Source organism: Rhinolophus sinicus, chromosome 16 (genome assembly GCF_057876585.1).
Source record: "Rhinolophus sinicus isolate RSI-liver-muscle chromosome 16, RSI-T2T, whole genome shotgun sequence".
NCBI classification, from domain to species: Eukaryota; Metazoa; Chordata; class Mammalia; order Chiroptera; family Rhinolophidae; genus Rhinolophus; species Rhinolophus sinicus.
The window spans coordinates 3,892,150-3,918,255 of record NC_142516.1 but is presented as its reverse complement, the minus strand read 5'-3'; the positions used below and the strand labels follow the sequence as shown (position 1 = coordinate 3,918,255).

The following is a 26,106-nucleotide window of genomic DNA, read 5'->3' as shown; positions in this document are numbered from 1 at the left end:
CAGAAACCTTCTGTGCATCGTCGCACAAACTAAGAGCCCACTGTGTGCCAGGCAGTATGGTACGCACTTACGAACAAGTAAATAACTAAGGTGAAAATCTGGTGTAATTCAACCCTTCCAATTTGCAAATGAAAGGTGTGAGACCCAGAGAAGTGACTTGCTCAAGGTCACCCAGCAAATCAGTAGTAGGACCTGGGCAAGGGTCTGGCTGCTGACTCAGCACCCCCTCAGCCTCCCCTTTCTCTCTCTCCTCCCCCCTTTCCTTTCTCTCTCTCTCCCTTCCTCTCTCTTTCTCCCAGCCTCCCCCCTGTAGAGCTACTGCTATTGCCTTCCAAAGAGTTAAAGGAGGGGTGGCGAGCGGGTAGGCAGCAGGGCTGGTGGGCTGGCAGGCCTCGCACTGTCCCTCTGTTCATTATTAAATAATGCTTCCTGATGGATGAGCCGAAAAGTGCTGTGTCGCGGGGTCAGGCGGCTCAGGTGATGGTTTTCTGGTGAGATTGATGGTTCTCGAAGGTCAAATTCAGAAAGCAATTCCTTGGGAAAATTGATCCCATGGATGCAGGGGAGAGATTTGAGCTCGAGGTGGAGCCGGGAGTCTGGACCACCCCCCAGGTCTGGAAGTGGGCAGAAGCTGGTGTTGGGAGGGAAGGTGGGAAAGGGGGCCTCTTTCTTCTGTGGCTGCATTTCCTTGGCCAAGGCCAGGCCTCAGAATTGGTAAGCAGGGCCGTAGGCAGCGGGCATGGAGAAGGTCCGGCCTCAGTGCCCCGACCCGGTCTTCATTATCAGCGTAAGGTAAGGGGAGTACCTTACGCCAAGAGCGACGCGGGTGGTAGAGTGGCCATGAGGTCCCACTCTAGCACCCGACATCCCTGGGTGAAACCCCACCTCTTCCACCCACAGCCTGGCTGTGAGTTACTGGCACTTGACCTACCAGAATCTTTCATCCTCACCTGTAAAATGGGGAGAGAGGTGCCTTCTGGGTTTTCACAGGGATCTCATTAATTATGCACGTTGCATAGCACCTGCCCAGTAAGTTATTTTATATTCTTGCTCATTTATATTATTTATTCTATCTCCCAAGGGCCTCCTAGAAATATAGACGAGAAATCACAGGCTAGCAACCTGAAGGAGGGAAGGGGAGAACGGTGTTTGGGGGAACCGTGGGCTGGTTGGGCTTTCTGAGCCTATGTCCTTCTGAGAACCAGCCCTGAGGGCTCTCCAGGCCTCTGCCCAGCTGCCTGCTTGAGACGCTTCCTAACGTGGGGTCCAGCAGCTGTGTGGCCTCGGGCAACTTAACATCTCTGTGCCTTGTTTCCTTGTCTGTGCAGTGGAAATGACATATACTCTTCATAAGGCTCTTGTGAAGAATTGATGCATTCATTCAGGGAAAGCTCAGGACCCCCCTACACCCTCCATCTCTAGAAGCTCTAAGTATGAGAAATGAGCAAACCCACGAGAGCCTAACAATTGTCAAGCACTCACACACTCTAAGCAAGTGCTTTGCTGGCTGTGTCTCCCTTGCTCCTTACAAGCCTGTGACGTAGGTGCCACTGCCATCCCTAGTGTGTAGGTTAGGAAACTGAGGCCGAGGGCGGTCCAGCAGTCAGTGGCCGAACACCTCAGGCTGGTGGGACCAGGGGCCAGGGCTCCCATCTCACAGTCACCAGAAAAGGCAAAAGGAGGGGCCACAAGCCCTGAGTAGACGCAGGGGCTTTGTCTCATCTCAGCCCTATGTGTGTGGTGGGTGACCTGGCCTTGAGCCTGACACTTCCTCTAGGTGTTAGCTTTAGCAGGAGTGGGCAGAGCCTGGCAGCATGTTCCAGGCACAGGAAACAGCATGTGCAAAGGTCCAGAGGAAAGCAAGGGCAGAACACATGCTGGACCAAACCAGGAGAGGGAGAGACACACACACAGAGACATCGAGAGACACAGAGAGAGGGACACAAAGAGAGACCCAGAACGGTCAGGCCCCGTTCACAAACACCACACACACACACACACACACACTCACACACACACACACTCACACACGCACACACACACACACCACACACAGACATGCACACACTGACAGCATCACCCAAAGCTTCCTGCAAAAGTCAGGAAGACAAAGAAGCACCTCCACTGAGTGAGTTGTTTCTGTGCCAGCCCCCGCCAGGCTTCCCTATCCTGTGGGTCCTCCTGGCAGCCCTGCCTGGCAGGGAAGGTCTCCTTGGTAGAGGAGGTTTCATGCTGTGCTCATGGCTGGGCTCAGCCAGGGAGGCTGGAGAAGCACCTGGGGCTGGTGGGCGGGGCTGGCCAGCAGGGGGCGGGGCAGCCAGGGTTAGGGCGGGGCATCTGGATTTGGGTCAGGAGCAGCCGACCGCGTGACCTTGGGCAGGCATCGCCCCCACCTGTACCACAGGGCCTGTCCAGCTCTGACATCCTGTGACTCCCTACTATCAGCATTACAATATGCTTCTCAGATTCAGCTGGTCTTTTGCGCATTTTTAACAAGCCAAGGTCAACGTTATCACCCAAAGTTGAGAGGCGATCTTTTCTTTATGTAGCTGATATCTAAAAATATCCCGTCCTCAGGCCAGAGGCATGGAGTACATTCCTGGTTCCGCACAGCTGGATGTTCCTCCCTAGCTAGCTCAGTGGGATATTAAATAGGAACTGAGAAGAAGAAGAAAAAAATTAAAACCTTTCACGGTCAATACATTTTGCAAACTGTTGTTAAAGTCAGACAGGTTTCTTTCCTGCAGGACTCGTCAGAGCCTTTAATATGCTAATGTGCGCTGTGACACTGGGTGTAGGGGGAGGCCAGGGTGCAGGGTGTGAGGGCATTAGTAGAGCATCGTCTGTGTCAACCAGTAAGGTTTAAGCAGGACCTTTCTTTGCCAAGGACCATCTCTGGGGTACCGAGAAAAAAGAGTCCCCACTGCCAACAGGCGCCTGTCCAGCCCCCTCTGTTCCTTTCCCAGAGCAGATCACATAGTAGGCCCACAGTCTATATGTGGTCGTGGATTGGAACTCTAGAGAAACAGTGAACTGGCTTTCTCAAGTGCCACTAATTTCAGCTCTGTGTCACAGTGAAATCTTCACCGGGCAGCATCCAGGCTGTAGGCGGAAACTGGAGTTAAAATAACACCGACTTCAGCACCGGCTAACGCGGAGAGCAGGGCCTTTGCTCTGCGTAGAATTCTGTTCCAGAGAATTCAGGAGACATCCTTGGACCAGGGACTTGAGAGCAGGTGGTATGTACATGGAGCAGTGGTTTCCCAAACAGCTCCCCACCCAGGCCTGAAGGACACTCTCCTCCTCAGACAGGAGGTGTGCATGAGCTGCCCAGCCAGTCGCCTTCCCCACCCAGGCCTGACTTTATTTCTAAAAAGCAGTTTTTATCTGCTTATAAAAGTGATAGCTGCTCACTACAGAGAACGTAGAAAACATGAAGTGACCGAGAAGACCGTACTCGGTCAGCATGGTCTTTCACACTTGTACTAACACTCCCCAGGGCTTGAAGTAGCCTCTGACAACGTCATACTAGCTTTATAATATTCCATCGCACGGATGTACCTGATTTCCGTAGCCATTCTGCACGGTAATCTGAGGGCAGAGAGAAACTCCGGGAAGAACAGCAGGCCTGGCGATTCTGAAGCCAGCAGGCAGTGGGGTAGCTCAGACCCACAGACCTCCTGGAAATGGGCAGCCAGTGTCTCTGGCTGGGATCCTTGTCCTGGAAAGTCCTGCAGGGTGCTGCCATCAGAAGGAGACAGAGGGCACAAAAGAGGTAGCCAGAGCCAAGGGGAAGGGTCCGCAGGCCTGATGAACCAACGAGGAGGCAACATCATGACTTAAAGGGTCCTTGTATGGCTGAGACCAGGCTAAGGGAGAGGAGGGTTTCAGGACTGGAAGGGGGGAGACTGAAAAGCAAACCTCAGCCCAGTGGAAGGTGGGGGATGAAGGTGGGGGAAATTCAGAGCTAGAGAAGAAATGCTGGGAACAATGAGGGGGAAATGCCACACACACCAGGCGTCACTGGTGGCCGTCGCTGACTCCCCCCTAGTCCAGGCCATTGTCCTCTGTAGTTGGCCAGGGCACAGCTTTCTCACTGCTCTCCCTACCCTGGCTCTTGTCCCCCAGATGAACCATTCTCCATGGGGCAGCCACACTGATATAAAATGTGAGCCAGAGCAGGACATGTGCCACCTCCATCCTGTGTCAGTCTGTGCTCTTCCGAGACTCAGACCTCACAGGGTGAGCTCTTCTTAGCCCTGGTGTCCTCCCTCATGCTCCCACCTCCTTCCAGAAGGTCCTCCCCTCCTTGCCTGAGTAACTCTTGATCCTCCTTCAGGTCAGAGCTTAAAGCTGTTCTTCCTGGAAGCTTATCCTGCTCCCCTGTGACTAAGTTAGGATGCCCAGCGTACCCTCTCCTTTGTATAACACTGGGCACCCATAACAGTCGACATTAATTAAAGATTTGCTTGATTATTGTTACAAAATGAATCGTCTTTATTCATTTTTAGGTTTTATGTTTACAGAAAATTGGGCAGATTATACAGAGAATTCCCAATACCCCGTATGCTATACACAGCTTCCCCTCCCGTGAACATCTCTCGTTACTTGGTACATTTGTTACAGTTGAGGGCGCAACACTGATAACGTTGTTATTAACTAAAGCCCACAGTTGACTTTAGGGTTCACTGTTGGTGCTGTGCATTCTGTGGGTTTGGACAAATGCATAATGTCACGTGTCCACCACGACAGTGTCGTACAGAATCGCTTTCCTGCCCTAAAACTCCCCTGTGCCCCCAGCTATGCGTCTCGCCTACCCTCCTCCAATCACTGATTTTTTTAAATATACTTTTTTTAACTTTTTATTTATTTTCAGTGTATTTTTCCAGGACCCATCAGCTCCAAGTCAAGTAGTTGTTTCAATCTAGTTGTGAAGGGCGCAGCTCACAGTGGCCCATGTGGGGCTCGAACCGGCAACCTTGTTGTTAAGAGCACCGCGCTCTAACCGACTGAGATAACTGGCTGCCCCCAATCACTGATTGTTTTTCATTGTCACTCTGCTAGACCCTATACCTCATCAGAGTAGGGACCCGTCTCCTTTGTTGACCATTATACTCACTGTCCCCAGCTCAGAGCCTGGCCATAACAGGTACCCTATAAATATTTCTCTTTGCATATTTTAATAAAAATAGGGTTCTATTAAACACATCATTCTGCAATTTGCTTTTGACTAATATTGACAGTATATCTTGGAAGTCTTCCGTATCAGAATATACAGCTCTCTCTCTCCTTAACTTTTTATTATGGAAGATTTCCAACATACACACAAAAAATAGAATCTACTGCAATGAGAAACCATATATCTGTCACCCAACTTCGGCAGTTATCAACAATTACCAACCTTTCTTGTTTCATGTGCCCATGTTCTCCCTTTTTGTGTTATTCTGAAGCAAATCCCAGACGTCAGATTGCATCTGTAAATATTTCAGTGTGTATCTATCTCTAAAACACAAGGACCTTTAAAAACATAACCTTGATCCCATCACCGCACCCAATAAATGTTCATTTGATTCGTCAAATAGAGTCAGTGTTCACATTTCCAGCTTTCTCATGAATATACATTCCGTTTGTGTCGTTGAGTGTAGAGGTTGTTTGACTCGAGATGCAGATGAGGCCCACACCCTGCAATTGGTTGATTTGCCTTTGAGGTTTCTCTGGAGCTGGGTCCCTCCTCCGTCCATAGCAAATTTTGTCCCTTGCTGGTCATCTGTTAAAGAAACTGGGTCAGCGCTTCTGGAGTGTCCCTCAGTCTGGATTTTGCTGATTGTGTCCCCCTGGTGTTGTTTAGTATGTGTCTCTGTCCTCTGTAGTTCCTGTAAATTCGTATCTGGATCCAGAGGCTTGATCATGTTCAAGTTCAGTTTGTTTTGACCACACTGCTTCGGTGGGGGGGGTGGTGTGTCTTTCTCTGGTCTGTCTCAGGGATGTTCCAGGTTGTTGATACTCAGAGCCCAGAGCAGTTCATTCAGTGGGGGCTGCTCAATGGAGACCTTCTAATTCTATCATTCCTTCAATTATTAGCTGGACTGTGTCTATAAAAAGAAACATCCCCTCGGGGAACATTTGGAGTTGCTCCCTGCCTCAAATAAACTTATAAAAATTCAAAAAAGAAAATAAACATCCCTTCATCAACTATTGGTTACCCAGAGGTACAGTTTATACAGCACGGGCAGGAAATGCTGGATTCTTTCTCTTTATTTACCGGTTTTCAGAATAATGAGTTGCCTATAAATATTTGAATGAATGAATGAATAATGCACGTGTGGATGAATTGACAGGCGTTTGGGAGTCAGGGTTCTTTCCGTTGCCTTCAAGGGCGTGGGCGTGGCCACAGCTGTGAGCAGAGGGGCAGCCTGGGGCTGGGCCAGTCTACACAGCACAGCGCTGGGGAGCAACTCTTGACATCTATCGACCCACCCTGGTCAAGAGCAAAGGTGATCAGAAGCTGCGTTGCTACAAATACAGCATCTGGGACAAGGGCACCTTGTCACCATGCACCCCCAACCGAGATGTAGGAAACTCTTGAAACCATGATCAAAAAGGAGAGTAGACCAGCAGCAGCGAGTCCAGGGGAAAGGACTGAAATGGGGTTCCCTTGATGGGAGGGAGATAGGGGATTTTTTTGTCCTGAAGGAGGATTGTGGCAGGCTGGACTGGGGGCCTCTTGGGTCCCTTCCAGGCCAGCCCCAACACCCTCCCAGGCCCTTCCCTCAGGGACCCAGCCGGCTGCCCAAAGATGCTGATGTCTCTGACCCTGTGTCCCCATAGGTGCAAGTGCAACCTGCACGCCAACCTGTGCTCTGTGCGTGAGGGCAGCCTGCAGTGCGAGTGTGAGCACAACACCACCGGCCCCGACTGTGGCAAGTGCAAGAAGAACTTCCGTGCCCGGTCCTGGCGGGCCGGCTCCTACCTGCCGCTGCCCCACGGCTCTCCCAACGCGTGTACGTATGGCAGAGGGGCCGCTGTGTCCTGGCCACTGTGTCCTGGCCACTGTGCCCCATCCCCCCAGCAGGGCTATGGTCTCCCCCACCCTTCAACCCTAGGAGTTGTGGATCACACACACATACCATACACACATGCATGCACGCACTCACACAGAACATGTGCACACACACAAGCAAACATGCACGCATAAACACATACACACAAGCACACGTGCACACATGTGCAAACATGCATGCACACAAACATACATGCATGCACACATGCACAAACACATGCTCACACACACACAAATACACACATACATGTGCACACACACACTCACACCCCTTGTTAGGCAGTTCCCAAGCGCCAGTCTCATAATAAGACCCTCTGGCACACCTGCATTCTGCCAAAAGCTTCCGGATGGGGGGACCAAGCTGAGCTGCTCAGCATCTTCTCTGCTGTCCCCCCTTCTCCACCCCAAGGCTGGAGAGAAGGCCCCGCGGATTAGCTGCAGCCTCCCTCACAACCAGCGTTTCTGGGGCATTTACAGCCTGCCACGTGCAGCTAAGAGCTGCTGCTCACCACCCCGTCGACCCTCAGAGGGCCCTTGGAAGCAAGTGTCCTGTTATCCCATTTACAGAGGGGTCCTCAGAGGCCCTCGCCCGTGTCCCCTGCCCCCCAAGTCCCTGCTGTGCTCTCCACACAGCCTTCTCCTCTTGGACTCCACCCAGCCTTCCCACACCAGAGAAACAACCTTGAGGTGTGCCTACATACCGTGTTTCCCCCAAAATAAGACCTAGTCGGACAATCAGCTCTAATGCGTCTTTTGGAGCAAAACTTAATATAAGACCCAGTCTTATTTTACTATAATATAAGACCGGGTCTTTATAATATAATATAATTAATATAATATAATACCGGGTATAATATATATAATATAATATAATATAATATAATATAATATAATATAATATAATACTAGGTCATATTAATTTTTGCTCCAAAAGACGCATTAGAGCTGATTGTCTGGCTAGGTCTTATTTTCGAGGAAACAGCATTTGCCTGAATACCCATTCATGGAGACCCCCAGCATGGTCCACAGTGTCTCCCAGGGTGTCCCGAGCTGCAGGGAAGGGCCTGGGCTGGCTCTAGGGTGGGCTCTTCCAGACCCACCCCGAGTGATTTCAGGGATGTCTGACATTTGCCGAGTGCTGTGACAGAGGCTGCAGCTGGCCCTTCATGCAGAGCTTCTCACGGAGCCCTCACAGCGACCCCACAGGGTGGGGTCATTATTACCACCCCACTCCAGACGAGCAAACTGAGGCCTGGCACCGCACTGCCCTCCTAGGTTTAACTGCGAGTAATGTGGCAGCACTGGCACTCAGGGCCAGTCACTGTTCCTGGTTCCAAAGCCCAGCTGGGCAGTGGCTTTCTGCACCCACCCGCCCCGCCCACCTGAGCACAGTGGCAGGAGCCCCTCCATCGGCGCCGCCCCCTCCACCGACTAACCAGTGAAAGATTTATGTGACTTTAGCTGATCAAAGCTGAAAGCCTCACAGCGAGGCACTTCCTGCGTGTGCTGGGCTGCTCTGTGACAGGCCTTTGAAGGGGTGACTTGCCAGGCCTTCAAAGGCACAGAGAAGCTCTGGGCGTGACAAGCCGCCCCTCCTGCTCCCTCCGCCCCAGGTGCCCATCCTGATCTCTTTGTTTCCTGAACCATCTCTTGAACCCTTTCTTTAGTCCCTGTCATTTCCCTCTCTGACTGGCAGGCTCGCCTCCCTTCACCTGTCCTGCTGGCCTCCCCCCTCCGTCCCTCCTCCATGCCTCCTCTCCTTCTCTCTGGGCCCCATTCTCCTCCTGGAAGGATCCTGCAAGGTCTCAGGCACCCACAGACAGAGACCCCGACCTGCAGGTCACACACCGTGGGGACCCAGGCTAGAGGCCATGTCCTGTCAACCAGCGGCAGACAGACAGGCCAGGCCATTGCCTCTGACACTCTCCTCCCCTCCATCCTGTAGGGGCACCTGGAGGTTCCTTGTTTGGGGGAGCTTCACCCCCCATCTCCCTGCTTCCCCAGAGTCTCCGAGCCCTGGGAGTAGGGGTGAGGCTGGCAGTGCTACGTGTCCTTAGCCTAAAGCTTTCTCACCCAGGCCCCCACCTGCTCTGGGACAACCAGGAGAAAGGAGCCCAGAGACATGGAGTGAAACAAGCCAGGTTCATATTGCCCCGCCCCCATGTGCCCGTCTCAGCCAGTGGTACCAGCACCCTGGGAGCCAACCTGCAAGTCTGGGAGTGACTGTCCAGTCCAGCCCCATCACCACCTGTTCCCATCTCTTCCCTCAGCCCTGCGGTGGCAACCTCCCCTCGGGGGGCCCTTCAGCCTCTCCTCCCCTGAGGGGGTGGCCTTCGGCCTCTCCTCCCCTCTATAAACAAGGTCTTTCCTCACCTGGGTGCTCATGGCTTCAGAACCTTTGGTGCCCGCTCCCCACCTGTGCCCTCAGAATGAAATCTAACTCATCAAGCACCCCCCCACACAAGGCCCTCATTCACCCCCACATACTTCCCACCACTTCCCACCTCCACCTCTGAATCCAACTCCCCCAGGTCCCCTTTCCTGAAACCCGCTCCCCACCCCAAATGTCTCTGCGCCTGGATCTTCATGGTGCGGTGGCTTGGGACACTCCCCTCACCCCTCTGATCCTCTCCTGGCCTGTTCCCTCACCCTTGAGGTGCAGCTTAGAGGTCACCTTGGCCCTGTGTGCCTGCCCCCAGCCTTCTGCCTGCCCCCCACCCCCAGCCGTCACCCCACACCCTTCCTTGGTAACGTAACTGTCGTGTCTTTGCCTGCCCCTCCCTCACGGGTCAGTTCTGAGCGTCAGCCTCCCCTGGGGACCTGTGTCTAACCAGTACCCTCCCTGAAGGCTGGAGGGAGTGTCCGGTGGGCTCATCCTCCCAGGGGAGGTCCATGCACCACATGTCCCCCTGCCCACACCAGTGTCCCCAAGGGCCTCCCGGACGTGAAGGGTATCCTCACTCCCACCCTTCCTTAGGAACACCTGGAGGGAAGGCCATGACCTGGGCTCCTTGCTTCAGGGACGGTGCCATTTCTTACCCTGGTAAGAGGGTAAGAACCACGAGACCTGGCCAAACCACAGCCTTAGGCCTCCCGTGGCCCCCAGTGGACACACACAGATAGAAAGTCCAGATTGGAGTCAGGCCTCTGCCACTCACAGCTATGTGGCCCTGGACAGGCCATTTCTTTCCCAGAGCTGTTTCCTCGCCTGTAGAAGCAGGAGCACACTGCCACTGTGGGGTTGTTGTGTGGACTGAATGGCTCGCGTGGGACCAGTGCTTGGTGAGCACAGTGCCTGGCATGTGAACACTCAACGTGGGGTGGCCACTGCGATAATGTTTCAGTGACTTATCGAGCCGTCCCTGCATTTCCCCAGATGAGAACACACGCGTGGTTTCTCTGTGGTGGCAACTTCCATCAGAGCCTCCGGTAGACTAGTCTGTCCCGTGGCTGTGACCTTCATGTTCTCGGACATCCTATTGCCCCCTCCCACGCCCAGAACAGCCTCCCTCCTTTGTCCTGCCCCGGAGGACTGGAGAGTCTAAAATCAAACAAGAGGGGCATGTGTGAAGCCCCAGCGAGTGTTTGATACGTTTCGGCAGGTCCCCTGATAGCATAAGTCATGGCTCTGAGACTCAGTTTCTCCATCTACAAAATGGGTTAATAGTGGCCCCTCCCTGTCAGGGCGGTGGTGACATGCATCCCAGTCCCTGCACAGTGAGGGCTCAGAATTGCCCGTGACATCCAAGTTTCCTTCTCCCCACCCCCACCCCCTGGCCCTGCCCACCCCTCTGCAGAGAGGTGGTGACTAGGGCTCCTTGCTCCTCTGGCCACCACTCTGTGACCCTAATCTCTTCCCACAGGTGCCGCTGCAGGCTCCTCTGTCGGCAGTAAGTACACAGCTGAGTCCCTGCCCTGGGGAAGCTGCTGGGGCCCCCAATGCACGAGCCTCTTTGCATGTCCTGGAAGGAGCAGGAGAGAAAAGGAGGGGCTGTCCTGTCCCAGCTGGGCCCTCAACCGCCCCACTGCCCCTTCTAACTGTATCCACGTGCATCTCACCTTTCACTGCTCCTTCCCGTGTTTCCTGCCGCTGGCACCTGCAGCCCCCTCTCAGTTTCTCCCCCCTTTCAGCTGCTTGGTTACTGCTGCTTTGGAAAGGTCCCATTGGCCCCTGGGTGAATCCCGGCCCCCTTCCCTCTCCTGCTAGGCAAGAGTGGGAGTCACCTTCTCCCCCCTCCCAGCCCTTCCGCAGGGTTCTGCCTCCCTCCTGGCAGCCTGCAGCTATCATCTCTGGGGACGCTGGGGGAGGTAAGCCCGGAACCTGGTGCATCCAGGTCAACTCAGGCCCCAGAGCAGTCAGACCATCTGAAGGAGGGTCAGGGAGTCCTGAGAACTCAGTGGGCACGGGTGCCCGGCTGACTATCATGATGCCATCGTCACGCCCTCGTGTTTCATGCACTCACAGAGGCAGGCAGCGGCGGAGCAGGACACTCAGTATCGTATTTAATCCTTGCACCCAGGTGGGTGTTGCCATCTGCTCTGAGAGTCATCAGGAGAGGACTTGCCAGTTCAAGCATCCAGCTGGTGGCAGATCCCAAATCTCGGACATGCTTTTGGGGGGCACTGCCTCCCTCTGCCAGGGCTCTTTGGGGCCACACCCCACCCCGGACTGTACCCTGCTGGGACACCAGTGAGCGGAGAGGGTGCCAAAGGGAGCTGGATCTGGAGAGGACTCAGGTCTACTCAGTGGGGTTCTAAGTAGCTGCTCTGCGTTGCCCCACACTCGCCAACTCCCCCACACTCTTGCTTGTCTCTTCTCTCACTAGGCATCAGCAGGTCCCGGAAGGACCCTGTCCCCAAAGCCCCGTGGTTACTGTGGCCACAAGGGGGGACCCCACCACTCCTGCCCCCTCTATATCCATTGCTGGGGCCCCCATGGCCTCCAGCACCCCACAGCCCACAGGTGGGTGCCCAGGTGCAGCCCTGGCCACCCCGCCCTCTCCCACTTCTTGCCAAGTCCCTGTGTGATGCTGTGGGGTGACAGCCCTGGGGAAGGCGGGGACTTGGCTCTTAGAGTAGAGAACGCTAGAACCCTAGAGCCACAGAGTGTGGGGCCAAGGGGCCTCCAAGTCATCTGGACCCACCTGTCACTAGGCCCCAGCCAGGGGATCCAGGGCTCCCTTCCAGCTGAAAACCCAGCTCAAAGGCTCCCTTCCCCGCCAAGGCACTGCTCGGGAGGGCACCGAGACCAGCATGGCCAGAAGGACAGGGTGAGCTAGGAGGAGGGGGCCTTGTGGCAGGGAGGCTACACAGAGTTCACCCAAAGACAGGGCCTGTGTCCCAGCGGGGCCCCTGCTTTGCCCCTAGCCCCTCAGCAGCCCACCCCTGGGAATGGACACTCGGGGTCAGCCAAGAAGGCCAGGACAGAAGGGAGCCTTTGAGCTGGGTTTTCAGAACGCAGACTGCTGGGCATTTGGGGCTGAGTGTGTGGGCAGGGCCAGGCCAGGAGCCCGCCTCCTGCCTGTGTCAATCAGGGTGGCCACTCCCAGGGGTCTGTAGCTACAGACAGGTGTGGAAACACCTGCCACTGCATCTTATTCCCCTCCAAAGCGGGACTGCTGTGTTCTCGAGGCTTGGGGTGCTGGAATGCCCCTCTAGACCCTGCCCACTGCAAGTGCCAGGTGTCCTAAAGGACCTGTCCTTCCCAGAAGGCGCCAGGAAGTTGTGGCCAAGGGAATTCTTCCTGGTCCCAGCCGGGACCCAGAGGATGGCACACCACAGCTCTTTTTCTTTCTGCCTTCCTCCTCCCCCACAGGAAGAATTTGCAGGAAGCAGGGGCTAGCCAGGAGATTCAAGGATTTCTGGGGATCCTCTTGATCCAGAAATCCTCTTTGGGGTGGAGAACAGGGGGTCACTCTGGGAATTCGGACACAAGTTGGCGCAGCTGCCTGAGATTTGTGCTCTTTTTGCTGAGCCTGTGATGGGCAGATGGGAACCAGAACAATCATGGTGGATGCTGTGTCTGCCTGCACTCGGTGGTCTATCTGGATGGGAGGCCAGACGCTCACACACACACACACACACACACACACTCTGAGGAACCTTGACTCCTTTTTCCAAGCTACTTCTGATTTCTGATCTAGAGCAAGGGGTGCAGGGCAAACTGCAAAGCTGAGAAGTCAGGAGACAGAGGCTGGGCAGTGAGCTGAGACGAGGTAAGGTTGGAATTGTGGGAGTCGTGAGGGTTCCCAGGACCTGAGTGCTGAGAAGGAGGCATGCCTGCTTCCGGGCTGGACTGTTCGATGAGCTCATGGTCGGCTTTGCATCCTGAGCCCAGCAAGGCAGTAGGCAAAAGGCAGTTCCAGGGTGACAGCCAATGACCTGAGGTGCTCATGTCCAGGGACATCATCGCTCCTCTTTAGCAACTGAAGCCCATGCTTGGGGCCCCCATTGTACCTGAACCCCGACTAATAACGACAATCACTACAGTTGGTGGAGAGTGGACTCCTGGGCTCACAGCTCTGACGTGAGGGCTGCTGTTTCCCCAATCCCACAGGTGAGGGTGTTAAGGCTGAGGAAGAGGCAGCTGGGTTTTATGGTATGTAAATTACACTTCAATGAAGGAAGAAACGGAAGGAGCCGCTGCTCAAGGTAACAGGATCGCCAGAGCAGGACTGGAACTCAGGGCTCACTGACTGCAGATGCTACCTGCCCACTCAGCCGCCCAGTGCTACCTCCCTGAGGCCTCGGGGGGTTGTGAGGTGCTGCCGTCTTTAAGACCTGGCTTGCACAGTTCCCTGATTCCGAAGGAACAGACGGGGCCTCCATCTGGTCTTGGCACAGGACACAGGCTGCCGTGAGAACGTTCTTCCCGCACACCTGAGCATGTCCCTGCAGAGCCCGGCGGGAGTGTTCCCTGCCCCCAGATCCCAGAACCCAGAAAGGTCCTGAGTCTTTCCAGGCACTCCCCCCAGGTGCTTTAGGCGCCTTGGCCAGAATCCAGCTGGGCCTGTGAAGCCCTGGCCCAGATGTTTCTCCCTCCTGCCAGTGTCAAGCTGTCTGAAGGGCAGGGGCTGCTGGGTGGGAAAAGCTGCTCAAGACCACTAATCCTGTCCCCTGCAGAGGGCGGTGGGAGGAAGGCTCCAGAGCCAAAAGCCTTCGGGCGAGTTTTAGTGCAGCTCTAATTAAGCCCTTGCCAATTTGGGCCTGGCAGCCTCTCATCATTGAACACCATGGTGATGTCAATTTGATGTCCAAAGGTTCCCAGCCAGAAAGTCTCCCACACTTTTTCAGCCGGTAGATTTTCTTTCCCCACCAACCAGCATCGTGTGTAATCCCTTTAGAAGCGGGAAGAATTACTTTCTCCTGTCCCTCTGGGTTTGTCCTTTGAAATTCGGTGCAGAGCGATGCCCTGTCTTTGGCAGCCTGCTGCCTCCCCAGCTGTGTGTTCAGTTGGTCTTGGAGACTGTGCTGTGGCATTTGGAGGTTGACTCGCATTGGAGTCTCTGGTGAAAATGGGCCCAAACCAGCGGTCGGGCAGGTGAGAATGGTGGTGGCCAGGGACGCAGGCCAGACGTTGGAGGGCGCCCCGTCCCTGCATTGGTTTGGACATGAAGCCTTCGAGGACCCTTCTAGACACGTTTGATGTCTTGGCCAGAACACCCCCCCCCCCTTTACAGCCATTAGCCAGAGACTTCAGCACAGAGAGGTCTGGACCCAGATTTGGGACTCGATTCAGTGGGAATAGAGTAGGAGAGGGGAGGGTAGAAGAGTTCCAAAATCAGTGTCCTCCTGAAGCAAGGACTGCCCGAAGCACGCAGATCCGCAGGCAAGGGGGCCCCTCTCCCATCTGGCTTCAAGTCCACGTGTGCCCTCCACAAGCTGCAGTAGTGTAGACGCTGCCTCTCCAGTAGATTTTGACCCAGTTCCATTTGGCCAGTGTAGACAGAGCCCCTTCTTACAGTGCTGCTTCCGATAAGGGGCCTGTGGGGAGTGATGCCTCAGTAGGTCCCAGCCCCACCCCCTTGCACGACTTAGTTTCTTCTCTTCTTTCCCCTAAGAGTGGATCAGACCATGTACAGCGGCCCCTCTCAGGGGGAGCCCCTCCTGGCGTCAGGTGTCCTCCAGTGCAGAAGGTATGGGGGAGGGGGAAGCTCCTTAGACCCACAGACCCCTCCCTCTTAGTGGAGATAGCAGGTGTACCTGGTGAGGTTCGGGGGTGGGAGGAGGCCCAAGGGAGCTGAGTGGGGGGGACTTGGAGCTCTACATGTCTCACCCCCACCTCTCACCTACTCAGGGCCAGTGTGACATCACCAAACCCAACCCCTTTTAATTCCCCCCAAGGGCTTCGGAGCCAGTGGACTCTGCCTTGATAACAGTGCTCTCTCTCCTGCCACTGGGGTTCACAGGGCACGCTGGGCAGTGATGGAGCTCAGAGACTGGGGGAGGGCGTCCTGCAGGGGGTGACTATGGTAGATGAAGGGAGAAGAAAGTGCGTTCCAGGCGGCAGGACCAGTGGGGCAAGGTCTTGGAGGTGGATGGCAGTGAGCAGCTGACCTGACAGAGGGAAGATGTATTGGTTAAAGGAGAGCTGGAAGGTGGTGAAGGCACTGAAACCCAGCTGAGAGCCTCATTCTCTGACACAGTGGGCTCATTTGTAGCCATAGGTTGACACACACAGGAGGCACACATGAGACCTGCCCATATCTCCAAGAAGGGAACTGTCCCCATCCCAGCTCACCTGTTCCCTGAACCTTAGGCCCTAATGGCCCGTTTAGGCAGCAACCCCACCCCTCCCATACCTCAATCCCCCTTCCAGAACCAGCTCTGGGCAGCAAGAAGGGCTTTGAGCGCCCTCTGCTGGCAGGAGGTTCCGAAGCCAGAACCACAACGGGTGAGGGAGGGTCTGCAGTTCCCAGCCACCTGGAGGTTCCTGAGCCTGGCATCCTCCCCAGTGACGGAGACAGGCTGGCTGGAGCCATCACTTCCTTGCCCTGGCCTGGCTGGGGCATCACAGACTCCCAGAGGGAAGCGAGGGGGTGATGCTCCCGGCACCCTGCAGGCTCACCCACAAATGTGGGGCGGGTTCTGGACAGCAGTGGAAGGCAGGTGCTGTCTGTGCTCGTGGCTCTACAACGCCAGCAAGTGGGAAGCCCGTGGGCAGTAAAGGACACACTCTGGCCGCAGCAGGGAGATTGCTTCAGGCAGGAAGGGAACTGCCAAAGTCTTGAATGCCTAGTTCAGACCCTGGATTTAGTGCTCAGGGGAGTTTGGAGAGGGGAGGGCAGGCAAGAGGAGAAGCAATGTTTTCAGTCACAGGATTGTCCAGCTCCAGCAAAGCGCCCGGCGTGGTGGGGGGTGCTGGAGGCAGGGGAGCGATTTGGGAGGATCAATCCAGCTGGATGTGTGGATGGTCTCCAACGGGGGGACCAACGGCAGGGCTGGTCCTGCATGTTCCTGGATGTGCTGTGTCACCTCAAACCTGAGGAGATGACAGAGCTGCCCCCGAGCTTGCCAGAGCCCCTTGGGAGCCTTTGTGGGCTTTTCCTGAGCTCCGACAGACCTCCCCAATTGTGGAAGAGTTTGTTTCTCATCTCTCCAAGCTATGGGCACCTCCACTGCTGCCCGTGCTCCCAAGGCCTCCAAACCTTTCCAGCTCAGGCCCAAATCTCTTCAAATGATACCTATTGAAAAATTCCAAAGTAAGAGAAAGGGCTGGGGACCAGGTCAGCCCTTCTCCAAAACCTCTCCCCCCACCTCCACTGGAAAAAGAACGATCCAGGATGAAGGCCAATACCAGGCTCAGAAAAGCCTCCTGGAGTAGCTGGGTCAAGGTGAAACTGAGTCTCTCGCCTGCAGCCCTCCCTCCCCAAGGGACCTGGGAGCCAGTGTGAGTCAGGCACAGTGGGCAGCACCCGGCAGGCAGAGCAGCTGCCAGAAATAGCCTGTCCCAGCTCCCCTGGGAGGCGTGGCCCAGGGGCTCATCTTGGTTGGAGCAAGATCTGGGACACAGGGGTCACTGACTCCTTGGGACACTAGGAGGACGCCTCACCCTCTCATCCCTGCACAGACAAGGTGAAGGGAACAGGCCCAGGAGGCCCATGGTGTGGGCATGCCCACTGTCTCCTCCTGGGCACATCCCAGAGGCTCATTTCTCCAAGGTCTCTCATGCCCTTGACCCCTGACACCCCGGTCAGTTCCTCCCTCTTCGATCACAGGAGGTTGGGTCCTTTAGAGACACACAGATGGTGTTTCAAAGAGTCTGGCTGGCACCCTTCCTTGTCCAGGGGTAGCCACAATGGCTTTCTTGTTCAAGGGGGTTGAGCCCCATAGGAGGGACACCAAGAAATGGTGTCAGGGAAGGTGACCCTTAGCAACCCCACCCCTTTCAGTCCCTGGGGCAGGGCCTTGCCCCAGGTGGTCACAGGGCTTTCTGGGCCCCTGGAGCAGACATAGGACTGGAGCAGGATGCTGTGGAGATGGCTGTCCTCCAGGTATAGTCAGAAGCCAGGCCAGGCCTAAGGGGAAGCAAAGTAACAAGGCCCTCTGGTGTCAATCAGATTTGCAGAATAGCTCAGGCTGCTAAGACAGGGCCCTGCAGGTGGCATTTTTCCTTCCAACCATCTTCCAAAGCAGCATGGGGAGGGAGCTCTGGCCCTTTCCATTCCATCCAGCGTTCATGCATGCACCTACATCGAATGGCTGGGGACACAGTGGTGAACACCATGAACCCAAGCATCGCCCTTCCTGAGCTCACAGTCTGGCGGCATGACCCATCCTCCCTGCATGAATCATTTCTAGTCACCCCGGCATCCCTTCCAAGAGCCCCTCGCCCTGGCACCCAGCCAGGCCTTAGGCAGGTGCTGCCCACTGGCCATCCCTGGATCCTGGCCATAGGGCCAGGTGGGAATTTGTGGGCTGGGCCTATACTGGTATTCCTCTGGGCCCAAAGCTGCCAGGCCCGTCTCTGCCTCAGTGGTACAGAAGTGTTGGGAGGCCCAGGTCACTTTCCCATGCCAGATCCTGCACCCCTGCGTGTCCTGGGGCCGGTCCTTCCTCTCCCTGTGCCTATTTTCCCGAACGCACAGGGGAGGGGGCAGCAGGAAGGCACAGTCTCCCTTTGCTCACTGACCTGTGGTGTTTCTCACGCTCGGCCGGCCCAGACTGCGAGTGCTATGGCCACTCCAATCGCTGCAGCTACATCGACTTCCTCAATGTGGTGACCTGCGTCAGCTGCAAGCACAACACGCGAGGCCAGCACTGCCAGCACTGCCGTCTGGGCTTCTACCGCAATGGCTCTGCCGAGCTGGACGATGAGAACGTGTGCATCGGTGAGCTGGGCACGGCGGGGCTGGCACGGCCGCGGGGATGTGCTGAGTGGGGTGCAGGGTGCATGGACAGTGAGGCAGTGTGCGGTGGCTCTGAAGACCCAAGCGTCGGAATGCCTTGGGGAGGCTGGGAAATTCCCATTCCAGGGCCCACTCCAGCTGGCCTCTCTAAAGACAAAAGCTTCCAGAATCTGCTCTATCAATTAGCTCCCCATGCGGTTCTCCCCTCGGGCAGTGGAATTTCAGACCCACTAGTTAGAGTCAAAGGCTGGTTCTCAGGCTTGCCTTGCTGTATGCGTTTGGGCAATTCCCTTCCCCTCTCTGGGCCTCAATTTCCCCGTCTGTAAAATCAGGAGGTGGATCAAATCAAAGGTTTTCAACCATTTTTTGTGGCTGAAGTCACAAAATTCTTCAAATGAGATTCTTCAAATGCTTTATAAGCAGAGCCCAGCTGATAAAGCTGCCCTCTACCTGCAGTGGGCACCTCGAGATAGAGACGTAACTCTGCTCCAGGACTGGCTTCGAGGTAGAGAAGGAAATCTGTAGGGACCCTGGGCCTGGGCGGGGACAGGCCATCCCAAAAGGCCAAGGCCATGGCCCCCAACCAACACCCACCAGCCTGGAAAGGCTGCTCACCACCCCTCCCCCTGTCTCCAGTAGAGGCCAGGTTTAGGCCCTGGTGCCCAACCCCCAAGGGACCCCATTGCCCATCCCCACCCACCAGGCCAGCTCTGGCTGCACAGAGGAGAAGCTGCCCACAACCTGGAGCTGTCAGCCTGAATTACAGCAGCAGCCTTCAGATAATTCCATCAACTCTAAAGTGATCCAAACAGAATTGTGCTGCCGATGTTACATAGCCAGCTGCAGGGACAAGCCTGGGCCTCTGGATCCGATTAGAGGCGCCCCTCCTCCCTCAGCCTCTGCCTCCACCCCCAGGCCCAGCACTGGGCTTCTTCAAGGACTCCCAGACTGGGGACGTTTGCAACCTCTCACAGAGCTTTGCCCAGGAAACCAACTGGGAGCGGCAGGGGGAGCCTGGGGGCCTCTGGGGCTGCGCCTCCACCCACCCTAGACAGGAACTACAGGTGCAGACTACACGACCCCCCCCCACACACACACCCACCATAGCCCCCAGGACAGAGGCCCCATGGCTTCCTCTGAGGCTGCTCCCACCTGTCAGTCATAGCTCTTTGGAGTTGGGAGGGATCGGCGCCTGCTCCAGTCACAGATGCAGAGACAGACCCAGAGAGGAAAAGGGGCTGGCCTAGGCCACACAGCACCAGGGCCAGAAAGGGGCAGGGGGTAATGAATGCCGGGGAACGGAGTCGGTCTTTCCTTGAGATTTGGACACCCCAGCGGCTCCGGTCGCCGTCCAGCCGCGCGCTCTCACGGACACGGTGTGGGGAGCATCACTTGGAGACCCGGCTAGGAAGGATATGGGGTCAGGAGAGGTGGGGTCCCTGCAGACAGCGCCTACATGTCTCCCTGACCGCACGCCGTGCACTTATCCGTCCAGAATGTAACTGCAACCAGATCGGCTCCGTGCACGATCGGTGCAACGAGACCGGTTTCTGCGAGTGCCGGGAGGGTGCGGCGGGGCCCAAGTGCGACGACTGCCTCCCCACACACTACTGGCGCCAGGGCTGCTACCGTGAGTGGGCGGGGCCTGGTGCTTTGGGGGCGGGGCTGAGACGGGGCGCGGGGCAGGCGGGTTGGCAGGGTTCATGCTGCCAAAGGTGGGTCTGGGGACCGTGGACGGGGCCAGGTGGGTGGGGTGGCCTTGATGCGACTGAGGAGAGTCAGTGTCAGGTGGGAACCACGAGAGGCCGGACTGGGAAAGGAGTTGGAGGCAAAGTGGAGCTGGGGTTTGGTTGGAGTTGGCTGCAGGATGGAGGGAATGAGGTTGTCCGTGGAAATGATGGCCTGGCAGAGACCCGCGTTAGAATAAGGAAGAGGTTGGAAGAGCACTCCAGGCACATGGAACAGCATGTGCAAAGCTCTGGAGGCAAAAGAGCAGGCGCGGCCGAAGCTCCGCACCAAGGCCAGTGCCCGGAGCGGGGAGAGCCAGGAACAGTGGTGGGAGAGAGGCAGGGGCCAGGTCTCGCCCAGCCATTGTTACCCTCCACGCAGGGTCGTTTTGCAGCAAGTGCTCCCTGAGCCTTCAACAGCCCCCTAGTCCAGGCCGCGCCCCCAGGGGTTCGCACATCCCAGTCGCAGAAGCTCCAACGTGGGGGGTGGACCGGGCCACCACCCGAGCTAACTGCCCCTCCGCCCCGCAGCCAACGTGTGCGACGACGACCAGCTTCTCTGCCAGAACGGCGGCACCTGCTTGCAGAACCAGCGCTGCGCCTGCCCGCGCGGCTACACCGGCGTGCACTGCGAGCAACCCCGCTGCGACTCCGCCGACGACGACGGCAGCCTGGACTGCGACCGCGCGCCGGGGGCCGCGCCGCACCCCGCCACCCTGCTCGGCTGCCTGCTGCTGCTGGGGCTGGCCGCCTGCCTAGGCTGCTGAGCCCTGCCGGAGGACCCGCGGCCGGTGAGAGCGGGTCCGCGCGCCCTGCGCCCTGCGCCCAGGGGCCCGAGGCTCCGGGGACCCGGGGGCCGGCCTCCGAGGCGGGGCGGCGAGAAGGGTGCAGCAGGAGCTGCTCCCAGGTGCTACTCAGCAGAATCCTCTGCCCTCCTCCCGCCCCGCTCCGTGGCACCTGCCCAGCCCTGGCTCTACAGCAGGGGGCGCTGTGGGGCCTGGGCCCCAGCGGCCTGCGATTTTTGGTCTTAGTTTTTCTATTATCCTTCGTCCTTTTCCTATTTTTTTTTATTTTTTGCTGGCGGTGAGACCGGGTGGGGAGAAACGCTGCTCACCCAACACCCCCAGTTTCACACACACACACACACACACACACACACACACACACACACACACACACACACTCACTCACTGTTGCAGACCCCCTGCGCCTATCCCTGGCTTACCATCAGCCAGCGGACTCGGAACTCCAGTTGCCTACAACTCTAGTCGCTGACTTGATTCTCTTTTATATTCTTTCTCAGTTTTATTTTGCAACCCACCAGACCTCAGGCCCCTCCAGAGGCTGGTGACCAAGGAACTCACCGTCTGGGGGAGGGAGTTAGGAAGGAGGGTTGGGAGGGCTGGAAACTTTGTTTTGTAGAGAACTATTTTTGTTTGTATTAACCATCCCCTGTAAGAAGGGACACGACTGGGACGCTGGTCACCACGGGGTGCTTGATGGTGTATAATCCGACGGAGTAAAACATCTGCTCACTGCTGCCTCCAGGGCCTGTTTTCTTTCTGTGTTCATTTGGGATTTAAAGAGGCGCCCCAATATCACCTTAAAGAAACTATTTCACTTTCAGACTACCATCCCCCAGGCTCTCTCACCACTCGTCCAGGTGTGGCCATGCCAGTGACCCACATGCTCCCCAAACTTGGGAGCCTGTCGCCCTCCTTTCCCAAAACAAACAAACAAACAAAAACAGAGTTTATTGCACTTTTCCTCAGCTGTCCTCAAATTTGAAAGCACTCGGTGGACACTAATATAGCTGCTGAGAAGTCCGAGGGATAGGACTGGCCTGCGTTCTGCTGGAGCGTGACTTCCAGGCCCCGGTTTCTAAATCAGAGGGGCTGTGTGGTCTCAGACCTGCCAGACTCCAGGCCTCAGGCCCAGTGTCTGCGGCCGCTGCCTCTTTCCAGAGGCCCCTGCTGGCCAGAGAGTCCCAAGGAGGTATGGCCAAGGCGACGCAGGGACAGCGTGGGAGTTGTGAGAGGACGCTCTGAAGAATGGGGCCCATCAGCTGAGGCCCTTGGCTAGGGAGGGTACCCTGGGTCTGTCCAGCCCTTGGGGGTTGTGCTCCGGGTTTCCCTCCCTACGTACGTATGTACTTCCTCAAAGCCTCAAAGACACCCAGGGCCACAGATCTGGTTCTGGTTCCTCGTTGCTCCTGTAGCCCCCACCTGTGGTCACCCTTTGACACCTGCTCTGCCAGCAACTGCCACTCGTTCCAGGCTGGGAAATTTAGACCTGCCACACTCCCTCAAGTCCCCAAGGCAATGCTAAGACTGAGTTTAACAAAACTTGACCTTGAGGATGAGATTACAATACAGCAAAGGAAGGGGAGCTACAACTCACATTAAATATGACTGACTAGCTGCATCTCAAGGCCAAACAACCCCAGCTCCCATCCCCAAAGCCAGGTTGCAGGGTCAGCTCCCAGGTCCCTGTGGCTTTATCACTTCCTTACTGACAGAACCCCACTCAGCCCCGCTGAACTAAAACGTCTCTGGGGCTCCTTGTGCTTGTGTGTAGGAGTGGCCATGTGACACAGTTCTGGCCAATGAGATGTAAGCAGGAGTGATGGGTGGGGCTTCCAGAAAGTTCCCTAGAAATCTCCCCTACCCCAACTCCCAACCAAGCCTCGGTTGGCCAAGTTTTGGGCCCTGGCTTTTGTCTCTCAAGTCTCCCCCATCCCCAGTGCTGAGTAAACAGGGCTGTAGGGAGAAAGGATGGTAGAGCCAAGAAGGTAGATGCTGCTTTTCTGAGGAACTGGCAGAGCCAGGGACCAGATTGCTGACCTCCACACTTCTTCTTTTTTTTAATTGATGTGTTAGAATTTCTTTTATTTATTTATTTATTTATTTATTTATTTATTTATTTATTTACTTATTTATTTAAATTTGGGGATGGGGAACAGGACTTTATTGGGGAACGGTGTGTAGTTCCAGGACTTTTTTCCAAGTCAAGTTGTTGTCCTTTCAGTCTTAGTTGCAGGGGGCACAGCCCAGCATCCCTTGCGGGAGTCAAACTGGCAACCTTGTGGTTGAGAGCCCACACTCCAACCAACTGAGCCATCCGGGAGCTCAGTGGCAGCTCAGCTCAAGGTGCCATGTTCAATCTTAGTTGCAGGGGCCGGAGCCCACCATCCCTTGCAGGAATCGAGCAGTCAAACCGGCAACCTTGGAACTGAGAGCCTGCGCTCCAACCACCTGAGCCACTGGGCTGGCCTCGCACTTCTTAATGTGTGAGAAAAAATAAAGCTTGATGTGCAAAACACTGGAATTTGGATTTTCTGTTACATGCAGGCTTACCAATTCCTAAATTATAGGCCCCTCCAGCCACTGCCCACTGCAAAGACGATGGCTTTCAGCAGCATTGGGCCAGGGAGTCAGGGCCTGGCCGTTTCCAGCCACTGTTTCCAGAACAGAGCTGCCTCTACCCTCCACCTGTAAATGAGTCCAGAGGGGCAGCTGACCAACATCTACTTTGAGGTAACCACCTATGCCGGCTGCAACTTGTAAACAACAATCGCCTTCCTCCTAATCATTACGGTATTACTACATAAGGGAAACACAATAATTTGTGTGCGTGGCGCACACACACACACACACACAGGCTTGGGGCCTGGTCCCTCCACAGATGCAGAACTTAGGGATGGGGTGCAGGGTTTGTTGAGGGAAGTAGGATGGGAGGGGGAGGGGGTCTGCTCCCCCCGCCCCCGCAGTGCTCTGGAGCATCAATCACATCTTGAGGTGGCTACTAGTTGTTGGCTTCGTGCTGGTGTGGGGGCCGCAGTGGAAACCCCCCAGTAGAGAAGGTGAGTGGCTGTGAGCTGTTAACAGGCCAACAGAGCAGTGGGGTGGGGGACTCCTACAGAGGGGCTCTGGGCCAGACCCCAACAGCTTCTGCACACACACACACACACACACACACCCCTTTGGGTCACTCTGGGTGTGTCCCCAGAAGACTCCAGAAGAGTCTGGGGGGAGAAGGGCCTCTGGGCGCTCTGCTCTGTCCTCCCAGACCTCTCTCAGCCAGACTAGCGCTGTGTCAGCTTCCCGGGGACTTGTCTTTGCGCCGCCAGGGCCGGGGAGGTGGAGCAGGTCATATATCAGAGTGGCAGCCCGTCCCTGAGGACGAGGCTCAGCCCTGACCTCTGCCGGAGGCTGGAGGGAAAGTTGCCAGTGGCCATTTGGAAAAATCTGACACCTTCCAGGCAGTGGGGAAAAGGAGAAAACAAGGTTAGCGGAGCCCAAAGTCATCGCCCAGCTTCTTAGACGGTGTATTCTTGTCCCCAGAGCCTGCTTTGACTTCCAGTTTTGAGAGGTGAAGAAGAGAAGGCGCCCATTTCACAGCTTGGATAACACAGCCGCTGTCCGCAGCTGCTGTGGATGCCTGGTTACACTTCACCTTCACCTTCACTCGCGGGCACGTTTCTCAGCCTTGGTGCCATCGGCATTTAGGGCTGGACAATTCTTGGGGGAGGGGCCTGTGGTGTGCATTGTAGGAGGTTGAGCAGCACCCCTGGCCTTGAGCTACTAGGTGCCAGGAGCACCTCCTTCCTTCCCCGTTGTGACAACCCAAAGTGCCCCCAGGCATTGCAAACTGGGGGCAAACTTGCCCCAGGCTGAGAACCACTGACCTCAGCCGAAGGGATGGCCATACTCTACAGAGGGGAAGTGGAGATTAAGAGTGTGGACAGAACTTGCTCGAAGTCACATTTGCTGAGAAGCAGGGGCAGGAGTTGACTCCAGAGCCCAGAATTTAACCAGATCATGGGCTCCAGGCAGGAGGCATCCACTCAGGGCTGGGCCGCAGCTGCTTCTACCCCCGTCCCCTTCCCCTTCTCCCCTCCCCACTGCTGCTTCTCCTCCCTTCTCCCCCCTCCCCACTGCAGCAAGGAGCCCTGGGGAGCCAGGCTTCATTCGAAAGGCTTTGCTGGCAGGGGAAATGCCCCCCACCCATCCACCCCTCTGGGCAGCTTCTGCCTCTGCCTCCACCTGTCCCCGCTAACACAGGACTGCTGTGTCGGTAGTTCCTGTGCCTGTGCCATGCGTTAGTGATGAGGCATTTATGGGCACCAGGGGAGCAGCTGTGGCCATCTCTCAGCAGGCCAGGCTGGAGCAGGCAAAGATGGGAGGGGGCTCACCCATGCCTGCACCCCTTCCCTGGGCCCCACACTTCCCTCCGGGCCAGTCTCCCCCAGTCATCCATCCAGGGACCCAAAGCACGTCCCAGAAAACTTTGGGCCAGATGAGTGTAGGCAAAAGGCCCAGGGAAGAAAAGCTTTACTTGCTAATTTTCCCTTTTTAAGACACAAATCACGACAGTAGGGAAGTTAGAAAAAACGGAATGATGGTAATTTTTAAATTAAAATCACCCACCATCCTCCATCCAGAGCTAATAACTGTTAATATTTTCTGATTTACACTTCTAGTACTTTTCCATAAAACAAGCCCACACGCAGACAATCTCCTCAGCATTTGTTAAACCCTGTGCTAAGCTCTGTGCTGAGGTTTGACATCTTTGTTTCAAGGATGCTGGCAGGGAGGTGGGAGTGACTCCATTCGTGTTGCTAAGAACTCGCTACTGCACAGCTGAGAACACTGAGGACCCAACAAGTTCCCGGTCAGAGCTTAGGCACGGCTGCAAAGGCAATGCTAGGTGATGTAAGCAGAAAAGGAGGTTATTGGGAAGCTTTCAGGACCCCAAACATACGTCAGAGGACCTAGATGCATGGGGAGGGCTCTTGAAGCCAGAGCAGTGCCCAGTATCTTGCCACAGTGGCCGGAGAGCCCTTGCTGCTGTGCCTGTGGGCCCAGATGCTGCCTCGGGCACTGCCCTCGTCCCCAGGCCTGCCTCCAGCTGGTAACTCCGCCTGGACACCCACCATGTGCCCACACTCCCGTGTCCAGCATTTCCTACT

The 26,106-nt window shown here is 56.0% G+C and overlaps 1 protein-coding gene across 5 annotated transcripts in view; it reads left to right on the top strand.

Annotated features, from left to right (window-relative positions):
• NTNG2 (netrin G2) overlaps positions 1 to 21,678 on the top strand; it is a 68,573-nt gene extending 46,895 nt beyond the window's left edge. For 4 of the 5 annotated variants that reach the window (XM_088793648.1, XM_088793647.1, XM_088793645.1 and 1 more), the window contains 5 exons: positions 6,829 to 7,001; positions 10,924 to 10,950; positions 18,223 to 18,390; positions 19,904 to 20,038; positions 20,667 to 21,678. In XM_088793648.1, coding sequence (XP_088649774.1) covers positions 6,829 to 7,001; positions 10,924 to 10,950; positions 18,223 to 18,390; positions 19,904 to 20,038; positions 20,667 to 20,902 — 739 coding nt within the window. In that variant the 3' untranslated portion in view covers positions 20,903 to 21,678. Of the gene's footprint in view, positions 1 to 6,828; positions 7,002 to 10,923; positions 10,951 to 15,120; positions 15,196 to 16,662; positions 16,762 to 18,222; positions 18,391 to 19,903; positions 20,039 to 20,666 lie in introns of all 5 variants that reach the window. The other variant, XM_088793649.1, reaches the window with a different exon arrangement.
• The last annotated feature ends 4,428 nt before the right edge of the window (positions 21,679 to 26,106 follow it).